General features: G+C 35.4%; 1 protein-coding gene across 5 annotated transcripts in view; it reads right to left on the bottom strand.

The window, feature by feature from the left end:
* LOC105391724 (diuretic hormone 45) overlaps positions 1-25,007 on the bottom strand; it is a 76,326-nt gene that overhangs the window by 21,565 nt on the left and 29,754 nt on the right. For all 5 annotated transcript variants that reach the window (XM_038108230.2, XM_038108229.2, XM_038108232.2 and 2 more), the window contains one exon: positions 11,585-11,629. In XM_038108230.2, coding sequence (XP_037964158.2) covers positions 11,585-11,587 — 3 coding nt within the window. In that variant the 5' untranslated portion in view covers positions 11,588-11,629. The remainder of the gene's footprint in view (positions 1-11,584; positions 11,630-25,007) is intronic.

Consider the following 25,007-nt stretch of genomic DNA (forward strand, 5'->3'; position numbering starts at 1 on the left):
ACATTAACCGTCTTCCTCATTGCACGTCCTTACAATACAACCTATGATATTAATAATAATAATAATATTATTGGCTTCATTATGAGCAGCAAAAAGAATGACCTCGAGGGTAGAAACTAAAAGATTAGAAATTTTAAATATGAATTACGAATAAGTAACACAGTAATCAAGAATAGGGATCGACAATCATAATAAAATTTTCCGCAGATGTAGAAGATATTATTTTTTACACGTGTGATTATTGTATACAGCCTAGAGAGTGGTGTTGTGGGAGTTGAGTTTAGATGCGTTCTTTGGTCTAATTTAAGCATTAAAGGATTCTATTTTCTGCACCAAAAGACCATTAAGTACAAAATATTACCATTGAACTCTTCTTACTTCCTACTTGGACTGACTAAACCATATAAAAAATAGTAAGTACCTATTAGAGCCTTAAGAGCTAAAGTCAAAAATATCCCAATCCGTTTCTTAAACCAATCCACTTCAGTGGCTCGAAATGAGCTTCTGAGGCGTGCAATAACAAAGCTCTCCCCGCGATCCGAAGCGTTCAAAGCAAGTCGAAGTTCACAAAGGCCCCCTCGGTTCTTTAGCCGGCATTGTGCCATGAAGCCTGAAACCTGAAGCCTGCATCCACGGGAAGAATGCACAATGCAACTTGCATGTCATTTGCCACGAATCGTTCAATAATTCAAGTTTTCGAGACGCTTTTGAAAATTTGCCGTGGCACCCGAACAACACGTGCTAAATTTTACATGCGACGAGTATTTTTTCTTTTGTCTCAGTATTTAACCCCCTAATGGAATAAGGGGTGTTATTTTTACTTCAGAAGGGCTAGCACGGGGCGCAAATAAGACATGACAAAAGTTCTCCGTCGTGCTCTCTCTTGAAGCTGCCCGATGTTAGTGAGCGCGATGTAAAACTTTTGTCACGTCTTAAATGCGCCCCGTGCTACCCCTTCGTAGTTCATACCTATTTAATAATCAAATTAGATAAAAGTCAATTTCCCCGGACACAATAAAATGACTACCTTCAATCTCTATCAGACCAATTTGTCAATGAGGAGTTTTAGAAAATTTATTAGTATGAAACTTAATTCCTTAATTACCTTGGCATACCTATTTGTTTATTTTATCTGAAAAAATCTAAGTCTAGATTTATCACACGAAGAGTTTGGATTGTAAATAATAGCAATAGCAATAGAAATCAAATATCAAATATTGCGTTAGGAGCTTGCGCTAGGTAGAAATAAATTGAAATCAACTAATAGATATATCTAAATACAATAAGACCAGGTCTATAGGAGCGAGATCTAGCTTCTGTTTATTCAGCTAGAAGCTGGCCGGTGCTGCAGCTCGTCTGATAATTGGAGGCTCGAAGCTGGGGGCAGAGATCAACTATTCATAACCTAAGGGTGGATAAAGATAGAGAAATGATAACGTTATATTTATTTATGTACCTACTATTTAAGGTTGAAATATTCAGTCAATATTCAGTCACTTCCTTATATTTGTAGGATTAAGGGCTGATTTTTAGGGTTCCGTAGCCAAAATGGCAAAAACGGAACCCTTATAGTTTCGTCATGTCCGTCTGTCCGTCTGTCCGTCTGTCCGTCTGTCACAGCCGATTTACTCGGAAACTATAAGTACTACAGTGATGAAATTTGATGGGAATATGTGTTGTATGAACCGCTACAAAAATATGACACTAAATAGTAAAAAAAAGAATTGGGGGTGGGGCCCCCCATACATGTAACTGAGGGATGAAATTTTTTTTTTCGATGTACATACCCGTGTGGGGTATCAATGGAAAGGTCTTTTAAAATGATATAAAGTTTTTTAAAAAACATTTTTCTTAAAGTGAACGGTTTTTGAGATATCAGCTCTCAAAGTCGTAAAAAGTATGTCCCCCCCCCTCTATTTTTTTAACTACGGGGTATAAAATTCTAAAAAAAATAGAGGTGATGCATGCTAATTAACTCTTTCAACGATTTTTGGTTTGATCAAAGTATCTCTTATAGTTTTTGAGATAGGTTGATTTAACTGTAATTTTGGTTAAATAAGTTTATTATATTTGCTGCTACGGAACCCTTTGTGCGCGAGCCCGACTCGCACTTGGCCGGTTTTTCAATGGTCAGATAACTGTTATCTGAAGAATTAAATTGTTGCTGTCACTGTCTAATATAAACATTCAGCTGCGACAATAACAATTTTATTCCTCAGATAGCACTTATCTGACTATTGAAAAATCTGCTCTAAATTGAATAACATAGCCATGCGATATCTATGCTCGGGCCAAAGGTAAACTTCAAAACCGCCAACCTGTCATCCGTTCATTTTATCGACGAGACTACGACGATTCTTTACACAACCACCTAGCTTTATGTAACACTAGCTGTTCCTGCAAGCTTCGCTTCGCCTCAAAAAGTTTTCCCGGGATAAAAAGTAGCCTATGTAGTATTCTTTCTCAAATTTCATTCAAATCCGTTCAGTAGTTTTGGCGTGAAAGAGTAACAGACAGACAGACAGACAGACACAGTTACTTTGGCAATATATTAGTTAGGATAAATAAACAACAGCGAAGAACGTAAAACAAATCTAATTACTTTGGAACAAGTACCTCAACGATTGTTATCAATATTATCATCTCTTTCATAAAGATGACTCCTCCGGGATCGGGTGACAGTAGAAGTGACGTGAAGAGATTATTAACAAACTTTTAGGGCGTTTTGTTTACTAAACAAATCAGGGGAGGTATCGCGAAATCAAAGCGAAGTAACATTTACGAAGTAATTAGTGTCATATTCTACACAATTTGAATACAAATATCGTTGTCATAAAATATGGTTTGGTATAGAACTATGGTAAAGTCATTCTGCTTAAAAAAACCATAGCTATATCGTTAAAAAAGATATCTAAATGTTTATTTCGTTAACAATATCGTTTTACAAAATCTTTAATCATGTGCTGAGACTTGATTAGAGACTAGTAGGCTATGTTATAACCTGTGACAGGAGGCCCCGCTCTTCCATATCTCTAATAGGTACTTAATTTTAACAATAATCTAGTATTTAATAATAGCTAAGAGATCATGTAGAATTATAAATCAATCTAATCCTAATTGTACGTAAGTTTAAAGTCGAGAACCCGTTGAATTTGTATCATTAGTCAAGTGGTCTTCCAGTCAAGATGTCAGCGTCAGCTGGAGTACAGTACGTAAGCTCTCTCGCTGTAAGAGGGTGGATGATTTGCAAAACTCCAGACACCGTATTCTGGACTCTGGTGCGTTTGAAAAACAATAATAATAGGTATATTTTATTCAGGCCTATTTTCTCACTTGAGTAAATCTATCTGAGCATGAACTTAAGCTCTACTCAACGACACGACAGCTCAGCAAAACGACAAATCCTGGTTGTCGGTTAGCATACAAGCTTACGAGTAAAAAATCCTAATGTTATTTTTGTGATAATGACAAATCAATTTTGTATCCTTTGTCTAATGAGTATAGTAAATAATATTGTATATTATGTTATTGCCTCAGATAAGATTTCAAAATGTACCACTATTGTCATATAGCATGAAATTCTATCAGTGTCTATAATTACGCATCCCGTATCGAAAACTGCTCTATATAAAAAGTTCCACCCTGTAGGTATAATTATCAATGTTATTGCTATGGTTTCCAAACCGCCTTTAAACTCAGAATAGACCACTTGTTTGGTTTGCCAAAGCTAATGGCCCAGAAAAGAAATCCACTTCGAATAGTCACTTGCAAGTATTATTTTTGTACTTGTGGTTAAATACGGCGTTTTTATCGGGATTCAGATTTTATTTTTGGAGAAATCATTTAATAAGGCAAATAAAAAGTAACAAAACAACAAAGTTAAAACATACTTAAATGACTCGTGCTATGTGGTCTGAATCATGGATGTTTTAGAAGTACATAGTTTAAGTAATTTGATTCTAACAAAAGTATGAAAACGCTTTCACCACATAGGTATTATTCAATTACCCATGTATCTGAGTGATGTGTCCATGTGCCATGTGTCTGACAAGTTTTTATGAGAAGAAAAAAATGGGTTTAAAGACGGATGAAAATAACTTTTTTCAACCCTAGTAAAAGTTGCTTTTTATTACCATTGTTTCTTTTAATGCCAATTTAAAACACGCGCCTGGTGATATTTATTATTAATTAGCCTTCGGGCTAGTAGCACTATTACCACTTGGGGACTAAACAAGCGTGTTTCATCCCTCGTGGAAAAATCTACTATTGTTAAGTAACCTCTTTAGAAATAAATTCTGAAAGCAACACATTTAAAACAACACTCACACCTTTGATTACTTCTAGAGCTTCTATTCTCAGAATAATAATGGCTTCCCGCTCACTTCTTTGTACAGTACAGTAAGGGGCAGAGAAACCGGACCCCCCTCAGAAGCGTTGTTACTATGAGAGGGGGTCAGGTTTCTCTGCACCTGACCGTACAGTCCGATAAGGCATCGACGACTGTACAACGGATAACTGATGGGAGTCTTTTTTATTTCAGTCCTAAATGAATTTAGATGTGTTAGATCGTACTATGGTACAAAAAAAAAAAAACTCATTTGATGTCAGCGCTGGTACCTACAGTAACAGAATTGCAAGTTAACATTGTCGGAATCTAGTCAAGGCAGATTTAGACAGGGTTACTGGAGCCGAAATCGAAATAAATGAGCGCTGACCCGACTGACTTCAAAATAAATTTCCAAAACTCGTAGAACAAAAGTCGTTCAGAATGACCCCCTGAGTCATCCCCTTTCGACTTAGTATGTACTAGGGTTTCGTTTTTCCCGACCTTTTTCTGTTCCCGGGAAACGGGATTTTTTTTCATGATTTCTCGGGAATTCCCGGGAAACGGGAAATTATTTTAAATGCTAGGTTTTGCTATTTTCGGGTGTTAAACGTCCATTTAAACACTTACAATTAAATAAAATAAACTTTTATCACTCGTATAGGGTAGAAAAAAGCAATTACAGTCAGATAAATTAACGACCAAAATTATAATGATTTGTTTTACAAGCAAAATCATTTGTTTTTCTTAATTGAAAATATGAAAATAATATTATTATGACAATCATTAAAAAACAAAATTAATTACACTTCAGGTAATGTTTTAGAAAAATTATTTAATTCAACGTTTTATCGCTCTAAATACTTCTTATTTTGGTTTTTTCTATGCGTTAGTAATTTTATAAAAAATACCCGGACACAAAACAAGGACATTAAAAAAATATGCCAGGCGTCACACGTTAGCTTTTACATACTCTTTGGTCACATATGTAAAAGCCGATCAATTGTTTGGTTATAGGTAGGCGGTAAGACCAACAGAGAAATAAAGATGAAAATATTGAATCAGGAAGAGGTGAAACAAAGCGATGTAGATGAGTCATTTATCTTTGCAATGCAGCTGCGCGAAAACAATAACACGCAGAATTTTCCAATAATTTACAACAAAACCGTGTTTCTGATCGTAGACAACAAGCCTGCCGATAATTTTTTTTTGTTTTAGGTTTGAGAAACAGATAAATAAAGATGAAAATATAGCATAGAATCGATGAAAAATCAAACCCGGGAATTCCCGGGAATGCTATTTTTTTCCCGATTTCGGGAACGACAAATTTCCCGGGAATTCCCGGGAACGGGAATTCTCGGGAACACGGGAACGAAACCCTAGTATGTACCCTTTTTGCAACACCCTGTGTATGCGAATTTACAAGTATTTAATTTTAAGTCAGCGCTGACTTCCCGCCTCCAGTGGCCCGCCTTGACTAACTTGAAATCAATCGGCTTTTTTTTCGGGTCAGCGCTGACTGGTTCTGATTTCGGCGCCAGTCATTGACCCTATCTAAATCTGCCTTTATTTGACACAAAAGTACCCAAAAGTACACAAAATTAGATCTGACACCCTACGATACTACGCTAGTTCCGTAAAGTTTCGTTCCTCAACGCAACAAGTGTCAGAACGAACGTGAAGCAATATTGACGGGTCAGCTGCGACCGGATATCCGGTCCGGCGCATCCGGCACTTCCGGCTGCGACGGCAGGGGCTCATTGCTACTACACTTATTAAGGACATACTGTATCTCTCAATTTACGTGTAAGGATTTCGTTTGTATTCGCAATGTGCACGGCGTTTCGAAATCACTACGAGTGTATTGCGATGACCGTTGTCAATGAACTGAACAATTGTCCTGAAAACGGAAGTGGATCCTAGCTAATTATTAAAGAACGTATGTCTGTTTGTCTGTTTGTCTGTCTGTCTGTCTGTTACTCTTTCACGCCAAAACTACTGAACGGATTTGAATGAAATTTGGTATGCTTAAGGTCTAGACCCTGGGAAAGAACATAGGCTACTTTTTATCCCGGAATTCCCACGGGAAAACTTTTTAAGGCGAAGCGAAGCGCGCGGGAACAGCTAGTATTTATTAAAGGACAAATCCTTTAAAAATCCCGTAACAAACGGAATTTTATTTTTAAAATGTATGTAGGTAAATGGAAGTGAATGATATTGATAAAAAGTCTTTGCAAAATCGCACTCTTTTTTGTCATGGCTTTATAGTTGGACTGTAAGTACTCCATGTTTTAAAAGTTCTGAACTAAGACGGTTTCTCAAGCTCGGCAAAAAATCACCTCTGACTATCCCTTCGGAAACTACAGTGGTTGTTATATTGTAAGTACAGACGAATTGAGAACCTCCTTCTTTACTCGAAGTTGGTTAATACATACAGAATAATACATACAGACGAATTGAGAACCTCCTTCTTTACTCCAAGTTGGTTAAAATACATACAGACGAATTGAGAACCTCCTCCTATTTATTCGAAGTTTGGTAAAATTGCCATTAGCTAGAGTATTTATTTTATTTTTAAATATGTATAGCAACGCAAGACAGACATTGCGTTTCAAGGGGGGCCTACTTAAGTCTTAAGCTGAGGCCGCACGAGCGTAATTTTGTGAGTTGTGCGCGGCAGAAAAAAGTGCGCGGGGACGAGGGGGGCGGGGAAGTTACTAGCTCCCCTCGTCCCCGCGCACACTTTTACTCACAAAATTACGCTCGTGTGGCCTCACCCTTACGGAGGCGCAGGGTCCAGGACCCTGACGGGATGTGGACGCGCGTGGGTTAGTTCTAAAGGTGTAGGTGGCTGCCGGATGTGGAGACGGCAAGTTTCCCCGAACGTTTGTACAGACGGAAGCAAGCAAATATTGACCACAGCTGCGACGGGCGGTCCGGACATCCGGGTGTGGCTGACATTACTAGATTTACACACGTTTTGTGAAACGGGATGATTAACCGATTGAATCCCGTGAAATAAGACACACAATAATAAAATTGTTGTGTATCGCTCGAATTCCCGCTTTTGTAAGCGAACAGGTTAACGGTAAACGGTAATTATTATTTTTATCATGTTCGTGAAAAGCTAGTCGGATCAGTGTATGTATCTATCTATAGATGTATTTGTGTAGATATATCAGCTGTCCGATACCCATAACACAGGCTCTGCCTAGCTTGGGGTCGGATAGCTGTGTGTGAGATGTCCCCACATATTTTTCTTTTAAAGTGTCAGTTACTGACTGCCTAGTGTACACAGAATGGGCGCAGATTTAAAGAGGATTCTACACAAAATAATACTATTGTTTACACCATATACAGAGTGTTAGAAAAGTGATATACTAAGTTCTACATATATATACTACTTCTACTACTTCCACCTTAGTATACCATTTTCGCGACACCCTGTATATTGTGCCTCTGAAATAATTCTCAAACTATGCGGCGATATCGCATGAGACGATCTCGCATGGATCTTGACAGAAGTCTGGCTTAGGCTTTATCTAGTTTCTGCTCTGTACTATCATATATCATTGCAAAGTCCATACAGTGTGAATTTTTATCATTGACTTTCCTGTTTTCAGACCAAATCAATGTGTGCCTGAGATACAAAGCAGCTTTTGCATATAATGAATAGTAGGTAATCGTTAAAAATATTGAAACTTAGTTTTTTACGGCTAAACTCGTTTTTTTTACTGTCGACAAACTTTAATAATCGTTTTAAATTCACCTGAACGAAAATAGCCTATATCTTAAGTACCTATATACTGATATAGGTACCTATGTACTGATATAGGTACTTACGATATAGGCTATTTTCAAAGTCATATACCTACCATATGTACCATTGAATGTCGAATCAAAACACACTCAATAAAGTAGTATTCTATTCTATTCTAACTGCCAGTTTCAATACTCTATCTATCGATAGCTGACAGTTACTATCATACTATTTTGACACTTAAAAAGTGGCAAAGTAACAGTCAGCTATTGATAGATAGAGTTGTTGAAGCTGGTAGTATAGTGCCACAAACTTATCTGTTCCGGTGACAGCTCACGTAAATGTGTAATATTTCTTCATTCTATAAGATTTTAAGTTTGCCAGTAGTGGTAATTCGCTCTTATGGTTTTAATTAACCCATCTAATCTATATTAATATATAATTCATTAGTAAATAATGAGATATGGATCATTTTGTGGCACTGTAACAGGTAAGCTATAGTCATATTGACTTTTAGCATCAGGGAGCCAATCGCGAAGTCGTCAAAACAAAGTTATCAGTGTCCATTACAATACAATTTTGAATCCGAAAATCGTTCTCAAAAAAAGTTCGCGATAGGGGACCAATTTATTATCCTGAAAGCTGACGCGTCAAGAGGCACTGAATCTTCTCGTTTACGATTAAATATTGTACGTGAGTAGCTATTATCAAACAGCCACTGGATTCGAACGTAGGAGTTTATAGATAAGCGATGTTGTAACCTCAAGACACCCTCAGGTCTCTAGGGTGCTGGCAGGACAGTGTAAAGTACCCTCTTTAGATGGAGTATTGGTAGGAACAAACATTTACTGTATGAACGTTTGGGGGGTCATTCTATATGAAGAAAAACTAAGTTTCTATCTATTTGTTAAACGTGCCGATTGAACGACAGCTCTCGCTCGTTAGTTTTTAGTCTATATAGAGTAACCCTCCACCCGAACAATGTTGCTGCAGTCGTAAAGAATAGTGTTTTATACTGTCCGTGCCCAGAATAACCAGAGCTCCTAGTAAGTATTTTTCGGCTTTTTTATAGCGTTCGAAAATTTTCAGTGAAATACGCAAATTTGTATGGCGCGTAGCTGTATCCATTCCACGAATTTGGTTTTCACTATTTTAACAGTGTATAAATAAATAAATCAATTTAATAAATACTTAGTCATTTATTTCAGGTATAGGTACCTCTTAAAAGGAAAATCTAAAATCTACGTCTAAAGTCTTACGGGCTTATTCATAAAAAAACCTTAAAGTAGGTTTACTGAGCTCAGAAGCTACGGAACACTTTAAGCCTATTTGAGGTTTCATAAAAATCTCTATTCATAATCGTTCCGTAAATCTTCAATAACTATATTGATGCTAATAGATTTCACAGACCAAACATTTTGACATTTACCCTATTAAGTTGCCGGTCTGACGAAACCATAAACAAAAATAGCGAAAACTTTCATTCATTTATCAATCTCTATTATCTATGTTAGCCACGGCGCGGCACTTAAAAAAGTTTACGTTGGCTTAAAGGCGCAGTGGCCAAGCCAAAACCCACAAAAAAAATTATTAAATTTTTACGTTACCATGGTAACTTATTTTCAACAAATATTAACTCACAACAAATGTCAAATCGTCAATAAAGCAGAACAGCTGTTGACCGGCCGCCATGTTTTTGTACAATAGGAGGTTTACGGAAGGTGTATATAGTAGGGTCCAGCCAACTTTAGCATATCAAGGTTTTACGAATCAGTTGGAGAGTTTTTTAGCGCTATTGATCGTTTATGAATAAAGATTTTTTGACATTTGCTGATAGCAGGCCTATAGGTCGTAACTTTTTATGAATAAGACCGTTAGGTTACATTACAATAATAACTAGTAGTGTAAACTCACAGTCCTTAGCATTATAGCTCAAAATTTACTTTAGTATGCATATGTATAGAAATATACATATAAATATAGGTATAATTAGCTGCTCAGTGTATTCACTTTTGTTTGTGTTGTTATTTAGTTTACATGTGTATTTAAGACGTAACTGAATGAACCGTGCGATAGCGATACAAGTATGTTTTGCAATTCTCAGGAATATCTTTAATTAATGCAAATAAACTCAGCTCTATTGAAATGAAATATCGTTTATTTTTGATGTAGAAAAAAAATTAAGGGCCACTTGCAGAAACATATTAAATCTAGATTTAGTGTCAAATCTCGATTTAAGAAACGTCAGTCCATATAAAATTTTAGTGTATTAAATTGAGTGTATTACAACATGTTATAATTATTACAACATTTTAATTAACCTCCTGATGCCCACGGTCCTTCTGTGAGTACTTAACGAGTATAGTTGTTACTGCCCAAGCTATAACATATTTTTTCTGGACTAAATGCCCACGGTCCTTCTCCGAGGACGAATACTTTGTGTTTGAACCATATTTGAATTTTACCGCCATTATTTTTTGGGATTGCATCAATGGATTTAACATTCCATCACTGACAGCTGTCTTAAGTGTCATCTGAGGATAATCAATCGTTCATTGTAAAAACGTCAAAAAACGGAACCATGGCGGGGCCACTGTCGACTAAGTAAGTTGTAATCTCATTTTACTTATGTGATCTAATCATTTAATACAATAACTTTAATAAAACCTTATTGTTAAGTATATTAGCAAGAGACGAATAGTAATATTTTATCAATTAAGGTTCTTAATAATATTCTATGATCATCCATTTACATTAGTACTCGTCTGAGTACCGTGGTCCTCAATGACATAAACGTTTAGTCCTCACTTGAGGACTCTGGACCGCTATACTATAATTTTAGATATACTTATTTATGTATTTTTTTACAGAATATAATGCGAAATCCAAGAAATTGAAGCAGATTTAGCTATGTCGGACATAGATCTCTCGGAGGACGATGACATGACATAAATGACTAACCATGAACCCGTAGAATTTGAATTTTGTGATGATGATATCCAGGAGCTGCTAGCTGAGTCTTTCATTTTATCTTATTTTGTTCCTATATTGATCCCAATAATTATAATAGTTGATAAGTGTAAGAGTTTATCTAGAATAAATATAAGTTCTAAACTTATGTGAGACTGATTTAAAGTCTTAAATGTGTTCCTAAGTGGTTCTTATTTCATAAGTTTTGTTATTGCTAACAAATTACCTTATAAATATATTTCCTACCAATAAATTAAACTTTTTTTAACTGCCCACGGTCCTCACATGAGGACTAATAATTTTCGAATTTAAACCTATTGAAACTGGTTCCTTTTTTAATGCATTAACCGTACATACTACTAGGAACACTATATAATATTTTTTGCGACATTTATTCACGTTTAAGTTTCTGGGCAGTAAGCTAGGTAAACGCAATAGTCCTTGTGTGAGGACCGTGGGCAGATAGTCCTAAAAAATAAAATAACGGCTGGGCGTCAGGAGGTTAATGTGTATACATGTGTAGTACTTACCATGCTTGATCCGAAGTTCTGAATGCGAAGCAGGGTGATGAAAATCTGTAACAAATAAATTTTTATTTGTAAGTACGTATTTTATGTCAAAAACTTTAAAAGCAAAGTTTTATCAGTCAATGATGAAACTTTGTTATTGATAAATCAATTTTATATTTACATTTTGCATTCAACAGTAGCGATAAACGATTAAGTACTTACAGAAGACAATTTAATTTTAAGCCGTGTGATCCGTAACGTTTTAAATGGTACAAAATGTGAAAGAGAGCTGACGCTGAAATGAATGTATTGACGGCGGAAAAGTCGACAAAAGGCATTAATTAATGTCGGAAGGCACTAGTGACGTTTCAGCGTATAAAATGACAGGAATTGCATTTCATTAAAAATCTGGACGTGGTTTCGTCCACTGTGATATAGTTATCTAGGTATAGTGTTCGCTAGATCGACATGACCTACATATCTGAATATCTGGACCACTTTGAAGTCCATTTCCTTTATTTTCGCAACGACATCCGAATACATACGTCATCAGTTAGAGTATGAAAAAGTGGAAAACTGATGTCCCAGAATTAGTAGTGTGCCGAACGAAATCGATACATTGTGCAGGTCAGGTCATTCAGTACTAGATGTAGGGGCTGTAAAATTTTAAAAGGGGGGAATATTTTAAAACTTTACCTGTAGTTAGTACAATAATAATGCCTATAATATTATCGATGTCAGTAAGACAATACTTGCACCTTATCGGTGGAAGACAGGGGTGGATTCAGAATTCTGCTTGTGGGGTAACGCGACTTAGATCGTTTTTCACCGGACCTACATATTATTATGTATTTTCAGTATTTATGATGTGATAGTTAGATCTGTTATGACGTGAGAGTTACATTGAATTATCATGTACTAGCTGTTCCCGCGCGCTTCGCTTCGCCTTAAAAAGTTTTCCCGTGGGAAATCCGGGATAAAAAGTAGCCTATGTTCTTTCCCAGGGTCTAGACCATATGTATACCAAATTTCTTTCAAATCCGTTCAGTAGTTTTGGCGTGAAAGAGTAACAAACAGACAGACAGACAGACAGACAGACACAGTTACTTTCGCATTTATAATATTAGTTAGGATTAGTTAGGATGAGCTTTTAAATCTGTTTGGTTTAACAATAAATAGCAAGTACATTTTTACTGTAGCTTTTATTTGAGATCTGCGAGGTACGGCACTGCTGTCCCCCCCTTGAGTCCACCACTGGGGCGGCATCCTCTGAGTGTAGTGGGGCGCGACTAACGCACAATGACTGCCTGTCAATATCAATCTGACAGGGGAATGGGACCTTGTACTACTGTTACGCATTTTCTTGTAGACAATGTGTCGGTTATTATGGAAAAAATAACAATAGGTTAATTTAGTTATGATATTATAGGCCATTTACAGCAGCTTCTAACTTTGTATAAAGGTGCTATTGCTATGCTACCCATATTAATATAAACAATGCAAAAGTCTATAGGGATTGTATGTTTGAACTACGTTTTATAAGATCTTTAATTTTAGATTTTGATATGCTCAAGAATTTATGTAGGTGATAAAATTGGTGGCTGAAATTATAAATGGGTTTTGCACTTTTATGACCTAAGCAAGCTAGTAATTTTCCGTATATTCTATTCTTCTATTTTTGAGTTAAATACAAGAATAACCGAAATAGGTAGAGATTTAAAAAAAAAAACATTTCACGGATTAACCCTGTATATTTATGCAGTCTTACATAGTCTCTATCTGACCATATTGAAATGTTCAAAAAATTACAGGAAAAGGATTATAAAGTCTCTTAAACCGATGGGTGACATTAGAGGCTATAAATTATGTCGTCTTAGCAGGATTAATGACAAAAGTCCATTACTAATGACTGACAGAGGATTTTCACTCATTAGTGCTTCATTTGTCAAGAATATAATCTTAACATCTTAACGGAGTTAGCAATAGACTGATTTTAATCTGTCATTTTCATTTCGCTTTTCCCTAATACCCACAATACAATTATTAAACCAAATTTAATTCGCAGAATGCTTAACAGTATTCAGTACAAGCTTTACAAGCTCATACATTATAATTCAACGTAACTCTCATGTCATAATAGTTCTAACTATCACATCATAAATGCTGAAAATACATAATAATATTTAGGTACCTAATTATAGCTGGTCTATTCATAGATACGCGATATCTAGTTACAGACGGGCATTTTCACATTTTCATGCTTTTCATTTTAATAAATGTGTTTAATTTTCTGTTAGGCTCTTTGTAACGGTACAGTAGAATAGGAATTAAAGAGCTTTCAAGTATACTCCTCATCCTGGATGATAAGAAGTACATAGTCTCATAGCAACTTGAAATAGTTTAGCTTTATAATGGTTAAAATCAGTCTATGGGGTGTTTATTTTATTTTTATTTTTTTATTTTATTTTCTTTATTTTGGCTACAAACAGTCATTACAAGACATATACTATGCTAGTTATCTCTAATAAACTATTACAGACCAAAAAGAGCCGAATATTAATTTTTAATTTTGGATACCAGTCGCCAACAATGGTAATCAGTACTTTGTGTGTCTCAACAGGCCTTCATTGCATCCTTCACCGTTCCATTCCGGACAACTCAGCGATTTATAAGTGACCATCATCACCATCATCCCATAACTTCCCCACTGCTGGGGCACGGGTCTCCTTCCAATGAAGGAAGGGTGTAGGCCTAGTCCACCACGCTGGCCTAGTGCGGGTTGGTGGACCCCAACACAAGCAAGCTTGTGCTGAGAGAGTTGTCGGGTAAGTGGGCAACCGGACTTTCAGATGTTTTCAAGCCGCCCGAATGCCTCTGACTAGGTTTAACGACTGCTGCCGAAGCAGCAACCGGCACCCACGGCTTAACGTGCCGTCCGCACGGAAGCGTCCAGAAAAGAATCACTATATTATAGGTGATATTGAACCCATACCTACCGGATTGCAGATTGCAATGGTTTCCTAATCCGGTTTCTACTCGGAACTTTTACTTTGACTGCCCTTTTGCGACGATTATTTAATTCAGTATTGTATTGTGACCGTCAAGTTGTCATGAATAGGGTCAGCCAGCCCATTACTTGAACAGGCTTCGTGCAATTCGGACCGACACACTTGAAATGACGCCTCGCATCGCATCGCATCGCATCGCATCTCACCGTCAATTAATTGGGCCGATCACCACGCCACCTGTCGGTGCCTTCGGTAATGTACACTTCACATGTGTGTGAATTACGAGGAAGCGTGGATAGTTAACTGCTCGAGCCGCTACGGATTGCAACATCATGAGCCGGATTTCTGTTTTCGAGATGCCTTTTCAAAGACCGTCAATTTATTAAACTGGGACTCGATTTTATCACCGAAAGAAAAATCTGAATTACAAAATTCGCGAAAATATATATTAATAAAACCAAACGTTTTCAAGAGGTTGGTTACCCATTACCGATACCTTTTAAATTAAATATGACCTTAAACCTTATTTAGTATTTCCCTTGCTAACTTACCTACCTACCTTAAGTATGTGTTAGACATCTTTACTAATATTTATTTAACGTTCACGCACTGCAAATTAAATAAGTAAACACATACCTAACTATAAAAGCATTTCAAAGAATCACGACATTTGTATTTTCAGTCAAGAATCACCGGACAAATTTAATAAACGACGCCAATAACTTTATTAAACTAAAAGGGTAGTGGAGTAGGTAGAGGACCTTTTTAACTCGCCCAATAATATGATTTTGTATCTAGCAAGTTCGTAGGCGCGGTCAGTTTTGGTGGGATTAGCTTTTACCCTCTGCCTTTGGGATAAACAGTAGTACCTAGGTAGATTATATATATTATTTTGAAAAAAATATAATAATGTATTTATATATTTTGGTGAGTGATTCAAATTATTCCTAATTTGCAAGTCACACTTAAATTTTCACTGTTTTATTTTTCTGTGCTGTAAGTTATGTCACATTGGTAGGTAGGTAAGTATTTCTTATTGATAGAATCTTCACGTTAAAGTTGAAGTCACTGTCGCAAACTTAAATTGAATGTAAAATGGCAGTATGACAAGGCAAGCTGATAATAAATGAAGTGCATAAAAGTTTCCAATATATTTTAAAACGCTATTTTAGTTCAGCTTGCCTCACCACCCTACCTGAAGGCACAATGAATAATAATAGTTATTTATGATGTAAGATCATATTCATATCAAGATGCGATATTCTTCAATTGTTTAAGAGAATTAAGGTAAAACTTTATTGAATTGAGGAAAACATCCACCTTTTGGCATCGTATGCAACGGACAAATCACCTTCAGTATCCTTTTTATATTTATAAAATGACTCAAGTGCATCCACTTCATCAGCATTGCCGACGTTATTTCTCCATAAATTTATAAAAATCGAATCGAAACGTACCTTACCTTAAATATACCTTTATGATTACGAAACTTTTCTCAATGAATTTTTCCTGTAGCTTCAACAAGTATGTAGGTAACTTGTTAAGTTGTCAACTGTTGAGTCTTCGATTCCAATTTGTTGCCGACTTGTAGATTGCACTTCTTTCATGTCACAGCAAGAACTCGCAGCCGATAGATAAATACGGTTTACTTTAGTTCTAGTCCCTTTAGTCTAACTTTAATTAACTTTTATAAAGGTGCGAGGGCTCTAAATACATACTGTACTTGCATGGGATTATTTGATTAATTAATCATTTCATTTTAATAAATTTTAATGTATTGTATATAGCTAGGTACAGTTATAACAGTTTGAGCTATGTTGATTTAATCCTAATATTTTTTTATTATTTTGCATGGGTATATTGAAATCAAAAGGACTTTAACTCTTATTGAAAACAATAAAAATATTAGAATAAATTCTTATTGGACACCATACTACTTAAAAATAACCTTTACAAAATATACTTACTTACAATAATTGTAAATGGTCGTTAAAAAGGTACTAACTCCAATATTTATTCATACTAAGCAACATAAACATAAACATAAACATTTCTTTATTGCAACACAAATAGTACAATCTAATGTAGCCCTGGTTCCTAAACTAGGGTAACCTGTGTGTCAGGAACCAGTTCCTTCCATTTGGTGGATAATTCACATTGAGTTACAGTAGGTATAAACATTAAAAAATAAAATTACTTAACGTTATGTAGTTACTTATCAAAAATCTATAAACATATCACTTATTTATAAGAAATTCGAATGGCAGGTAGTAGTAAAATAAAATGGAACAGTTTCTTAAACAGTATGTGGTACAGTCAGGGCAAAAATTGCAATAGTTAAATATTCAACTGCTTATAGTGAAAACTAGATAAACAAAATATATTAATTTGGTTAGTAAGAATAAAAGTGAATAGGTATACTTAACTAAGTGAAAAGTGCACTGAATATTTTAATTAGGTATAGATATAAATTTTGATTACAATAAAAATACGAGCCATGTAGGTATTGTGTGTGAGATATGTGACGATCTGTTTAAACGATTTTAAACTTGTTAACTTTTTAAAGAATTGCAGCCAAATAATGCCTTTTGTTATTTATTTTATTACTTTTAAGAGATCTTCTGTAGTGTCGTAGTCGAACTTATTTAGCCACTCAATTATTTTGGTTTTAATTTGATAATTACTTAATTTCTTGGTTTTATATTTTAAATTTAGTTTATTATAGATGCGAGGTGAGGTGTAGGTATAGTGTCGCCTAGCAAAGACACTCTTGTAGTTTGGTACGGGGCAGTTATCTATTCGTTTAGTATTCAACGGTAGTGAAGGTACAGTTACGCGATGGTATCTCCTTAAACTCTGATATATAAATAGTTTACGCACACTGAGTACCTTGCACATGTCATATACCTTGGTAGTGGGATGCCTAAATGGTAAGAATAACATGACCTTCAGGACTACTCTTTGTGCTCTTTCCACTTCCAATAAGTGAGTTTTGCACGCTCCACCCCAAGAACAAATACAATATGTAATAATGGACTGACCGAGAGCCTTATATGTCTCCAAGAGTAACTTGATTGACGCAACAAAGCGAAGTGTCTTAAAAACAAAAATAAGTTTTCGTAATCTTTTCGCAACGGCTTTTATATGTGGAACCCATTTTAGCCTGTCATCTATAATTACGCCCAGGTATTTGATCTCATTAACGCGGCTAAGCTTAGAGCATTGGCACTTATTTGGATCGCTTAGGTTAGTCGAGTTACAAGGGTAAGAGTGAATTGTTAAGCTGAAGTTATTAGGTGGCTTAGATGCGTTGGTTTTGCTGAAACATAAGTATTTTGTCTTCGAAGTGTTTAGAGAAAGAAGACTGTCTTCTAACCACGATGTTACCCTACGCAAACCATTTTCAGTGGTTTGTTGAAGACTTTCCCAGGATGGGCCATTAAATAACAGTACTGTATCATCCGCAAACATAGTAATTTCAGCACCTGAGATATCCAGTTCAGCTAGCTGATTTATATAAGCTAAAAAGAGAGTCGGTCCTAACGTGCTACCTTGTGGCACTCCGTAGGAACAAAATTCTTCATCACTCGAAGTGCCACCAAGGTGGACAAATTGTCTACGTTGATAGAGATAACTCCTGAACCAATCTTGTACTGGGCCTCTTAAACCAAGAGTTTCCAGACGTTTGAGCAGAATCGGTATTGATACAGTATCAAAAGCCTTTTGGAGATCTAGAAAGACACCGGTGCATTTCTTGCCTTTATCCAGGTGCTTTGTTATTTCAGTTGTTAATTTTAAGACTGCATCTTCAGTAGAACGACCTGATCTAAACCCATATTGGTTGGTTGATAGATATTTATTATCTTCTAAGTACAAAATTAGCCGTTTGTTTACTATCGTTTCTAAAATTTTAGATAAAGTTGATAGAAGTGATATGGGTCTATAGTTGCCAGGAGATAGTTTGTCACCAGCCTTAAAAATTGGAATAACTACGGCGAGTTTAAAATTTTCAGGGAATTTACCGTTGGCTAAGCTCAGATTACATAAATGTGCAATGGGACTCGCTAGTACATGGACGAGTGTTTTAATGAGCTGTGATGATATTTTATCCCATCCAGTGGAATTTTTAGATTTCATTGATGATATCACCCTTCGTACTTCATCTGGATCGGTAGGTGAGAAAAACATAGAGGTTTGAGGTGGATTAATTAAGGTAGTTTTATTGGCTAGTGAACTTTCATTTTTATTAATTTTATTAAGTGTTTCAGTCGCAAGGTCATGGCCGATTGAGGTAAAGTACTGATTTACGGTATTAAGAGAGTCTTTTTCTGTGGCTTTAATTGAAAGCAATTCAGTGGAGCAAGTTTTATCTTTGGCTAAATTACAAAGTTCTTTAACAATTTTCCAAGTTTCTTTTGAATTTCCGGTATTTTTTTCAAGTTCCTTTTGGTAGTATTTGCGCTTCAAGGTTTTTATTATTTTATTGCATGTATTCCTGTATATTAAATATTGTGTTTTAAGTTCTTCATTAGATTTGTTTTTCTTAATTTTTAAGTGTAATTTATCCCTTTTACGAATAGATTTTATTATCCCTATAGTTATCCATGGTTTTAAAGGTTTTTTTCTGTTAGCAATTTTTGTACAGGTGATATTGGAGTTTACGCTATTTTGAATGTTTGATATCAACGAATTCGCTACTTCATCAACAGAAGTATTATTATAGTAGTCAGTCCAGTTAATAGCTTTAAGTGATTCTTCAATATTTTTTATGTTCAATTTTATTTTTTCATGTCTAATGTCCGGTTTTTTATAGTTACTACTGTTTAAATGAAGAAGTACAGGACAATGATCTGTAATCTCATCAAAAACTATAGTTTTAGCTTGTTTGTTGGTTCGAAGCATAAAATGATCGAGACAGGCCTTGAGTCTGGTGGGCCTATTTATACCTTGTCTTAATCCATGGGAAGCCAACATAGTGACATAATCTTCGGCATGTCCTGACAAATTTTCCGGTAAAATATCGAAGTTGAGATCACCTGTTAAAATTATATTAGACGTTTTTATTTTATAAAGCATGGAATCTAGGGAATCAATGAATTGTGATTTACATGCTGAATTTTTAAACTGGGAAGGTCTGTATAAACCAACAATTGTTGTATCATTATTTAAGTTAAGTACTAAGCAGTTGCCATTAGAAACAACTGCCTCATGGATATTATAATTACTAATTCTATCATTTATATAGATAATGACACCATCATTTTGATTATAAGATTTGGTGGTACTGAACGATTTAAAATTATTTATATTAGGGATTACTGAATCTTGGTCGACCCAACATTCAGTTAAAACTACAACATCTAAAACTAAGTCCAGCTTTGACATAAAAACAAGAAGTGAATCAAGGTTTTGATTGATACTTCGTATATTGGCACATAGAACATGCATTGTGGAAGCCAATGATGCAGAATCTGTAGAAAGTAGTGATTTGATTGAATATGGGTCATCACAACGAATACACTCTACGTTTCCAGCGCATTCAATCTCGGTAGAAATATTAATTGTCAGTGGATTGAATTTTAATAAATTTTAGAAACGGTGCTAAGCATTTGGAACCTTGAAAAACATGGACCGATACAGAAGCTGAGTGTCAATGAATATTTACGAAATCGATTTAAGAAAGATTTGAAAGGCATTAAGTTATAACTACATACATTACTCGTATTGTTTGGTTTGGTTTTGAGTTTGCAATCGTTAGTGATTAATGTTAGTGCGTAAGGGGGTAAGTGTGTGAAGAAATAGGTATCAAAATCTTGTAAAAGAAAATTTAACCTATGCGATAGACAACTACTATTTAATACTAGTCACTTTTCCTGTGTCCTTAAATTTTCAAGATCAGTCTCATTGTTCAGACGAACAGCAGCCTGGCCGTCAGTCTTACGGATATAGATATTCCCGTTGCTTGTCCAACAGTATTTGTATTCATTTGTTCGAGCAAACTCTCTAGCCAGCAAGTATTATTATAATCCAATTATAATCCCCACCTCATGCTCACGGTACTTGTGTGTGAGTAGCGTATTGTGTATTGTTTAGTCTAAGATTTTCAGACCGACGATGCTTCATACTAACGTACAATACCTTTTGTTAATCATTTTGTGTCGAAGGCGAAAACCGTCCGGCGTCCAGCAATTTATGATAATCCGAAAACAATTGAACGTGAGTGATGTCCCTCTGAGGCATGTATTTATTTCAGACCTCAGGCCATAAGTTGATAATCATTTACAATGGTGCACGAACTCGGGGGTCACTATAAATTGACGATGGACGCTTCAGTTTTGTTTTTCCTAAAGCGCGCTCCACACTCGCGTCACGAACGCCCGCGAAAGCGCGAAACGCGAGTGTAGATGTTGTTCCCATCCGGTGTCGGTTTTTTGGCCGCGCGAACGCGAACGCATCTACACTCGCTGTTTTATTTATATATTTTCATTGAAGTTGCGAACAACACTGCGAAGCTTCGTGAGTGTGGAGGGACACAGTTGTGGGCGAAAAGCTGAGTAAAGTCACGCCGCGAATTCACGGTGCGACTTCCACCACTCTATCTCATTGTATTACACGTACGATAATTCACGTTCGTTCTTTCATTTACGACCTATTCGTGCAGTTATTATTTTCATGATTTTTGAGTGAAATGAACGCTAGCCTATGTTCTTTGTCAGGGTCTAGGCCATCTGTGTATCAAGTTTCATTCAAATCCGTTTAGTAGTTTTGGCGTGAAAGAGTAACAGACACAGTTACTTTCACATTTATAATATTAGTTAGGATTAGGATAGGATTAGGATTAGGATAGGATTAGGATAAAGAAGGGAAGACATAAGACCTCTCTCTTGATCTTCGGTGTTAAAAAACAAGCACCTACGATACTTGCCATAATTCTCCTCCAATAAAACGTTATGGTTCAATAATGTTTTTTCTAACTCCCTGCGACTGACACCGCGGCAAAAGCTAGTCTGTCCGCCTACTGACGACAAGGCCCTTGCAAGCGACGCGCGGGGGGGCACTCCGAGTTTACGAATACTTACAGCATACGATAACTGTGCTACAAGTTTCCGTACGCTCATAAAGAAATAAAAAAACTTGAGTTTGTTTTGCAGTCAAACTATAAAGTCCTGAAATCATCGACTTTGCTAAGACTTTTTATGATCATCAGTTATTTACTTACTTTTACATAATTTTTTAAATAAAATACCGATTGATTATGGATTTTTAACGGATTTGTCCTTTAGGAAATATAACAGATCGATTAAATACGATCTCAAACAATTAGTTAAGATCCACTTCCGTTATCACGACTTTATAGTTGGACTGTCATTTATCTTATCATTCCAGTCTACTAAATTACTACGGCGTAGTACTCGTAGCACTAGAAGCAAAGTAATACTACATTTCGTAGCCGTCGTAGCATTTATGCGTTATATTACAGCCGGACCGAGCGATACATATATTATTATATCTGTTACGTTAGTTAGCTAAGGACGCGGGATTATAAATACTATTTATGTTCATAAGCTTTTATGTATTGTACTTCAGTTAGTACTAACTTATATAATCTCTGATTAGTATAAAGTTAAGCTTTCTTTCGCACAATAATAAATTTCATTTTAATTTGGACATGACCTAATTGTTTTAAGTCTAGTGATCATTATTTATAATTTTATGTATGTTTATGTTCTTTTCTTTTCATTTTGACATATGTAGGTCCAAATTTATTTGAAACCCTACCTCGTCACACCACTGAGCTGTGTCGGTTGTGCAAAGCGCGCTAAATCACTTAATTTAACGTATTCTTAAAATTGGAGTAGATCACTCGGGTTGTTTTTGTATTTTTTTATACATTTATATATTCTCTGCTACGTGTTGCGCTTCGTCAGTATCACATGCATTGTCTGCTACTGAAACTTTAGCTCAATCTATTTTAATAATAAGACTAAATATACAAAAACACCTAAAACCCATATAAACTTAAAATTATTGATGAATTATACACATATTTATTTATTTATTTATTTATAAACGCTTTATTGTACACAAACAAACAATATACAAAACAGATTACAAATTTAAAACATATAGGACGTATACGTATATAATAAATGTTATAATGTTTTTTTAATACCAATAAATAGAAAAATTACCTACTTTATATTTGTTCACCGAGATATATATAAATATAATTTGTGCAATAAAAATTAATTTGTAGCGATATTTTCCGGACAACCTTTGGATGGATGGGCTTAAGGGAACAGGTAATATCTTTATATATTTATCTCTTTCTATATACTTTTGTAACTAACATTTCATTTGTCAATCACTTTAATTACAGTGATCACATATCATATTTTAATTTACCATTCTCGCAACATTCGTTCTAAGATTGTAATTTCTACACATTAATTTTCGTCCTGGGCTGGTAATATTTCCGAGCTTCCTTCCCGGATTTATTTAATTATATTTTGTAATTAATTTCAGGTGTACACTTATAAGAATTTAATATTGTTTGCTTTGTTCTCAACATTTTCAGTGTATTGGTGCTTCACTGAATATGTGGTAGGAATTAGGAAGGCAGGTATGTACGCTGGTAACAGCAATATTATTAACACTATGCACAAAATTTAATAACACTCCCTCAAAGGTGACCTAAATATCAAAATATCAAACTATGTCAAGCACGCTTTGTGTACCTACTTAGTTAGCATTACCAGGACTAATAATACTATAGGTATCTGCTTATCTAAATTTGAACATAACTTATGTCTGCTTTGATTAGTACCTAACAGTTTGTGGGCCCTCTTCTCTGGTCTAGGAGCGTTTGTAGTAGTTTAATTTATTTTATAGGTACTAATTTTGAGCTTATTCACACCTATTATGTCCACACCACATTGTTCTAAGGTTCACACGAGTAGTTTTTTAGTTTCTTTCTTTCATGAAAGGTACACTTCAAAAACCCCTTTTCCAAACCTTTATCTGCCGAATAAAAGTTTAATAATAATTTTAAACTCTTGTTTACAGGTTGACAATAAAATTCGCGTCTCACTGAACTACAAATAGATGAACTATTGTACAAAATTACCATTGAGTTATTCCGTTTTGGCGTTCTATACTAAACAGTAAAGAAACTGTACACAAAGAGGCAAGAAACACGTTTTTTTTAAATATACTTATTTATATATTTTCACTCGTTTTTGGTAACCGTGCTGTGCTGACTGGCTGACAGCGAGCTAAAACTTGAACTTGAATTTGTTTACATTTACTTAAAGTTTTTAAGTTCACACTAAACACTTAAGGAACGAAGGTTCTTTGATTAGTGACGTGTGAACTTTAATATTAATTAGATGAATCTTATAGTTAGCTTAACGTAACTTAAGTTAGTCCAACAAAAAAAAACTACATAAATAAAATCAAAATAACCTTATTACCTACTACTCTTATAAAATTATTGTGCACCCCTTCAAATAAAAGTTGCACTTGATCGTTCTGTAAAATCTGGTTTACTAGTGATACGAACGAAAAATGATATAGTTATATGTCCTTAAATATTTATACATATAATTAACGTCAATTTCAAAAAGATATACTCCAAAAATGTGTTCATCCTCCACTACAACTGTGTGGCAGATGCAAATTTTATATAAGCTTATATTATCATCTAGCACAGAACAGTATCAGTATCCATTATCGCTAGAACCCGAACAACACCTCTCAACTTGGGACGGAAGTACTCAAACCGTATTTCCGTAGTTTTTAATAACTGCACACGCTCTAGATACATAAGGCCAAATTTGTCCTGCCTGTCCTGACTATTTATTGATTGTGTTTTGTGTTTGGTTCACCTTTCTAATTCTAACCGAGCGTTTTTATTTCGAAAATCTCAATCCTTACCAAAAATAAAATTCTCAAGAAACGTGTGTAAGCAACGGCGCACCGACTAGGCTTCATTCGATTAAACACCAGTCACACCAAACACACCCTGAAGGGCTAGCACGGGGCGCCATTAAGACGTGACAAAAGTTCTCCGTCGCGCTCGCTCTTGAGGCTGAGCGATGTGCGTTAGTGCGATGCAAAACTTTTATCACGTCTTAAATGCACCCTTCGTGCTAGCCCTTCTGGTTTGTTCGAAGTATTTTCAATTAATCCTATGTCTTTCAGGTTAATTTGAAGACCTTGAAAACATAGGCATATTTTTTCTTGACCTTGTACATGTTATTGAGTTTTTTTCCTCTGAAAAGAAGTATCGAAATATATTGTTTTCTGTGAAAAGTTGCTTCATAATCTGGGCCTACAGTAGTACAGGGCTAGTGTATTTATGTCTTTAATAAAATACCATCTTAGTTTGATATAGTCAAAAATCATGTTAGGTAGATTCAGGCAGGAGGCGATTC

The sequence above is a fragment of the Plutella xylostella genome, chromosome 15 (assembly GCF_932276165.1).
Source record: "Plutella xylostella chromosome 15, ilPluXylo3.1, whole genome shotgun sequence".
In the NCBI taxonomy this organism is placed as follows: domain Eukaryota; kingdom Metazoa; phylum Arthropoda; class Insecta; order Lepidoptera; family Plutellidae; genus Plutella; species Plutella xylostella.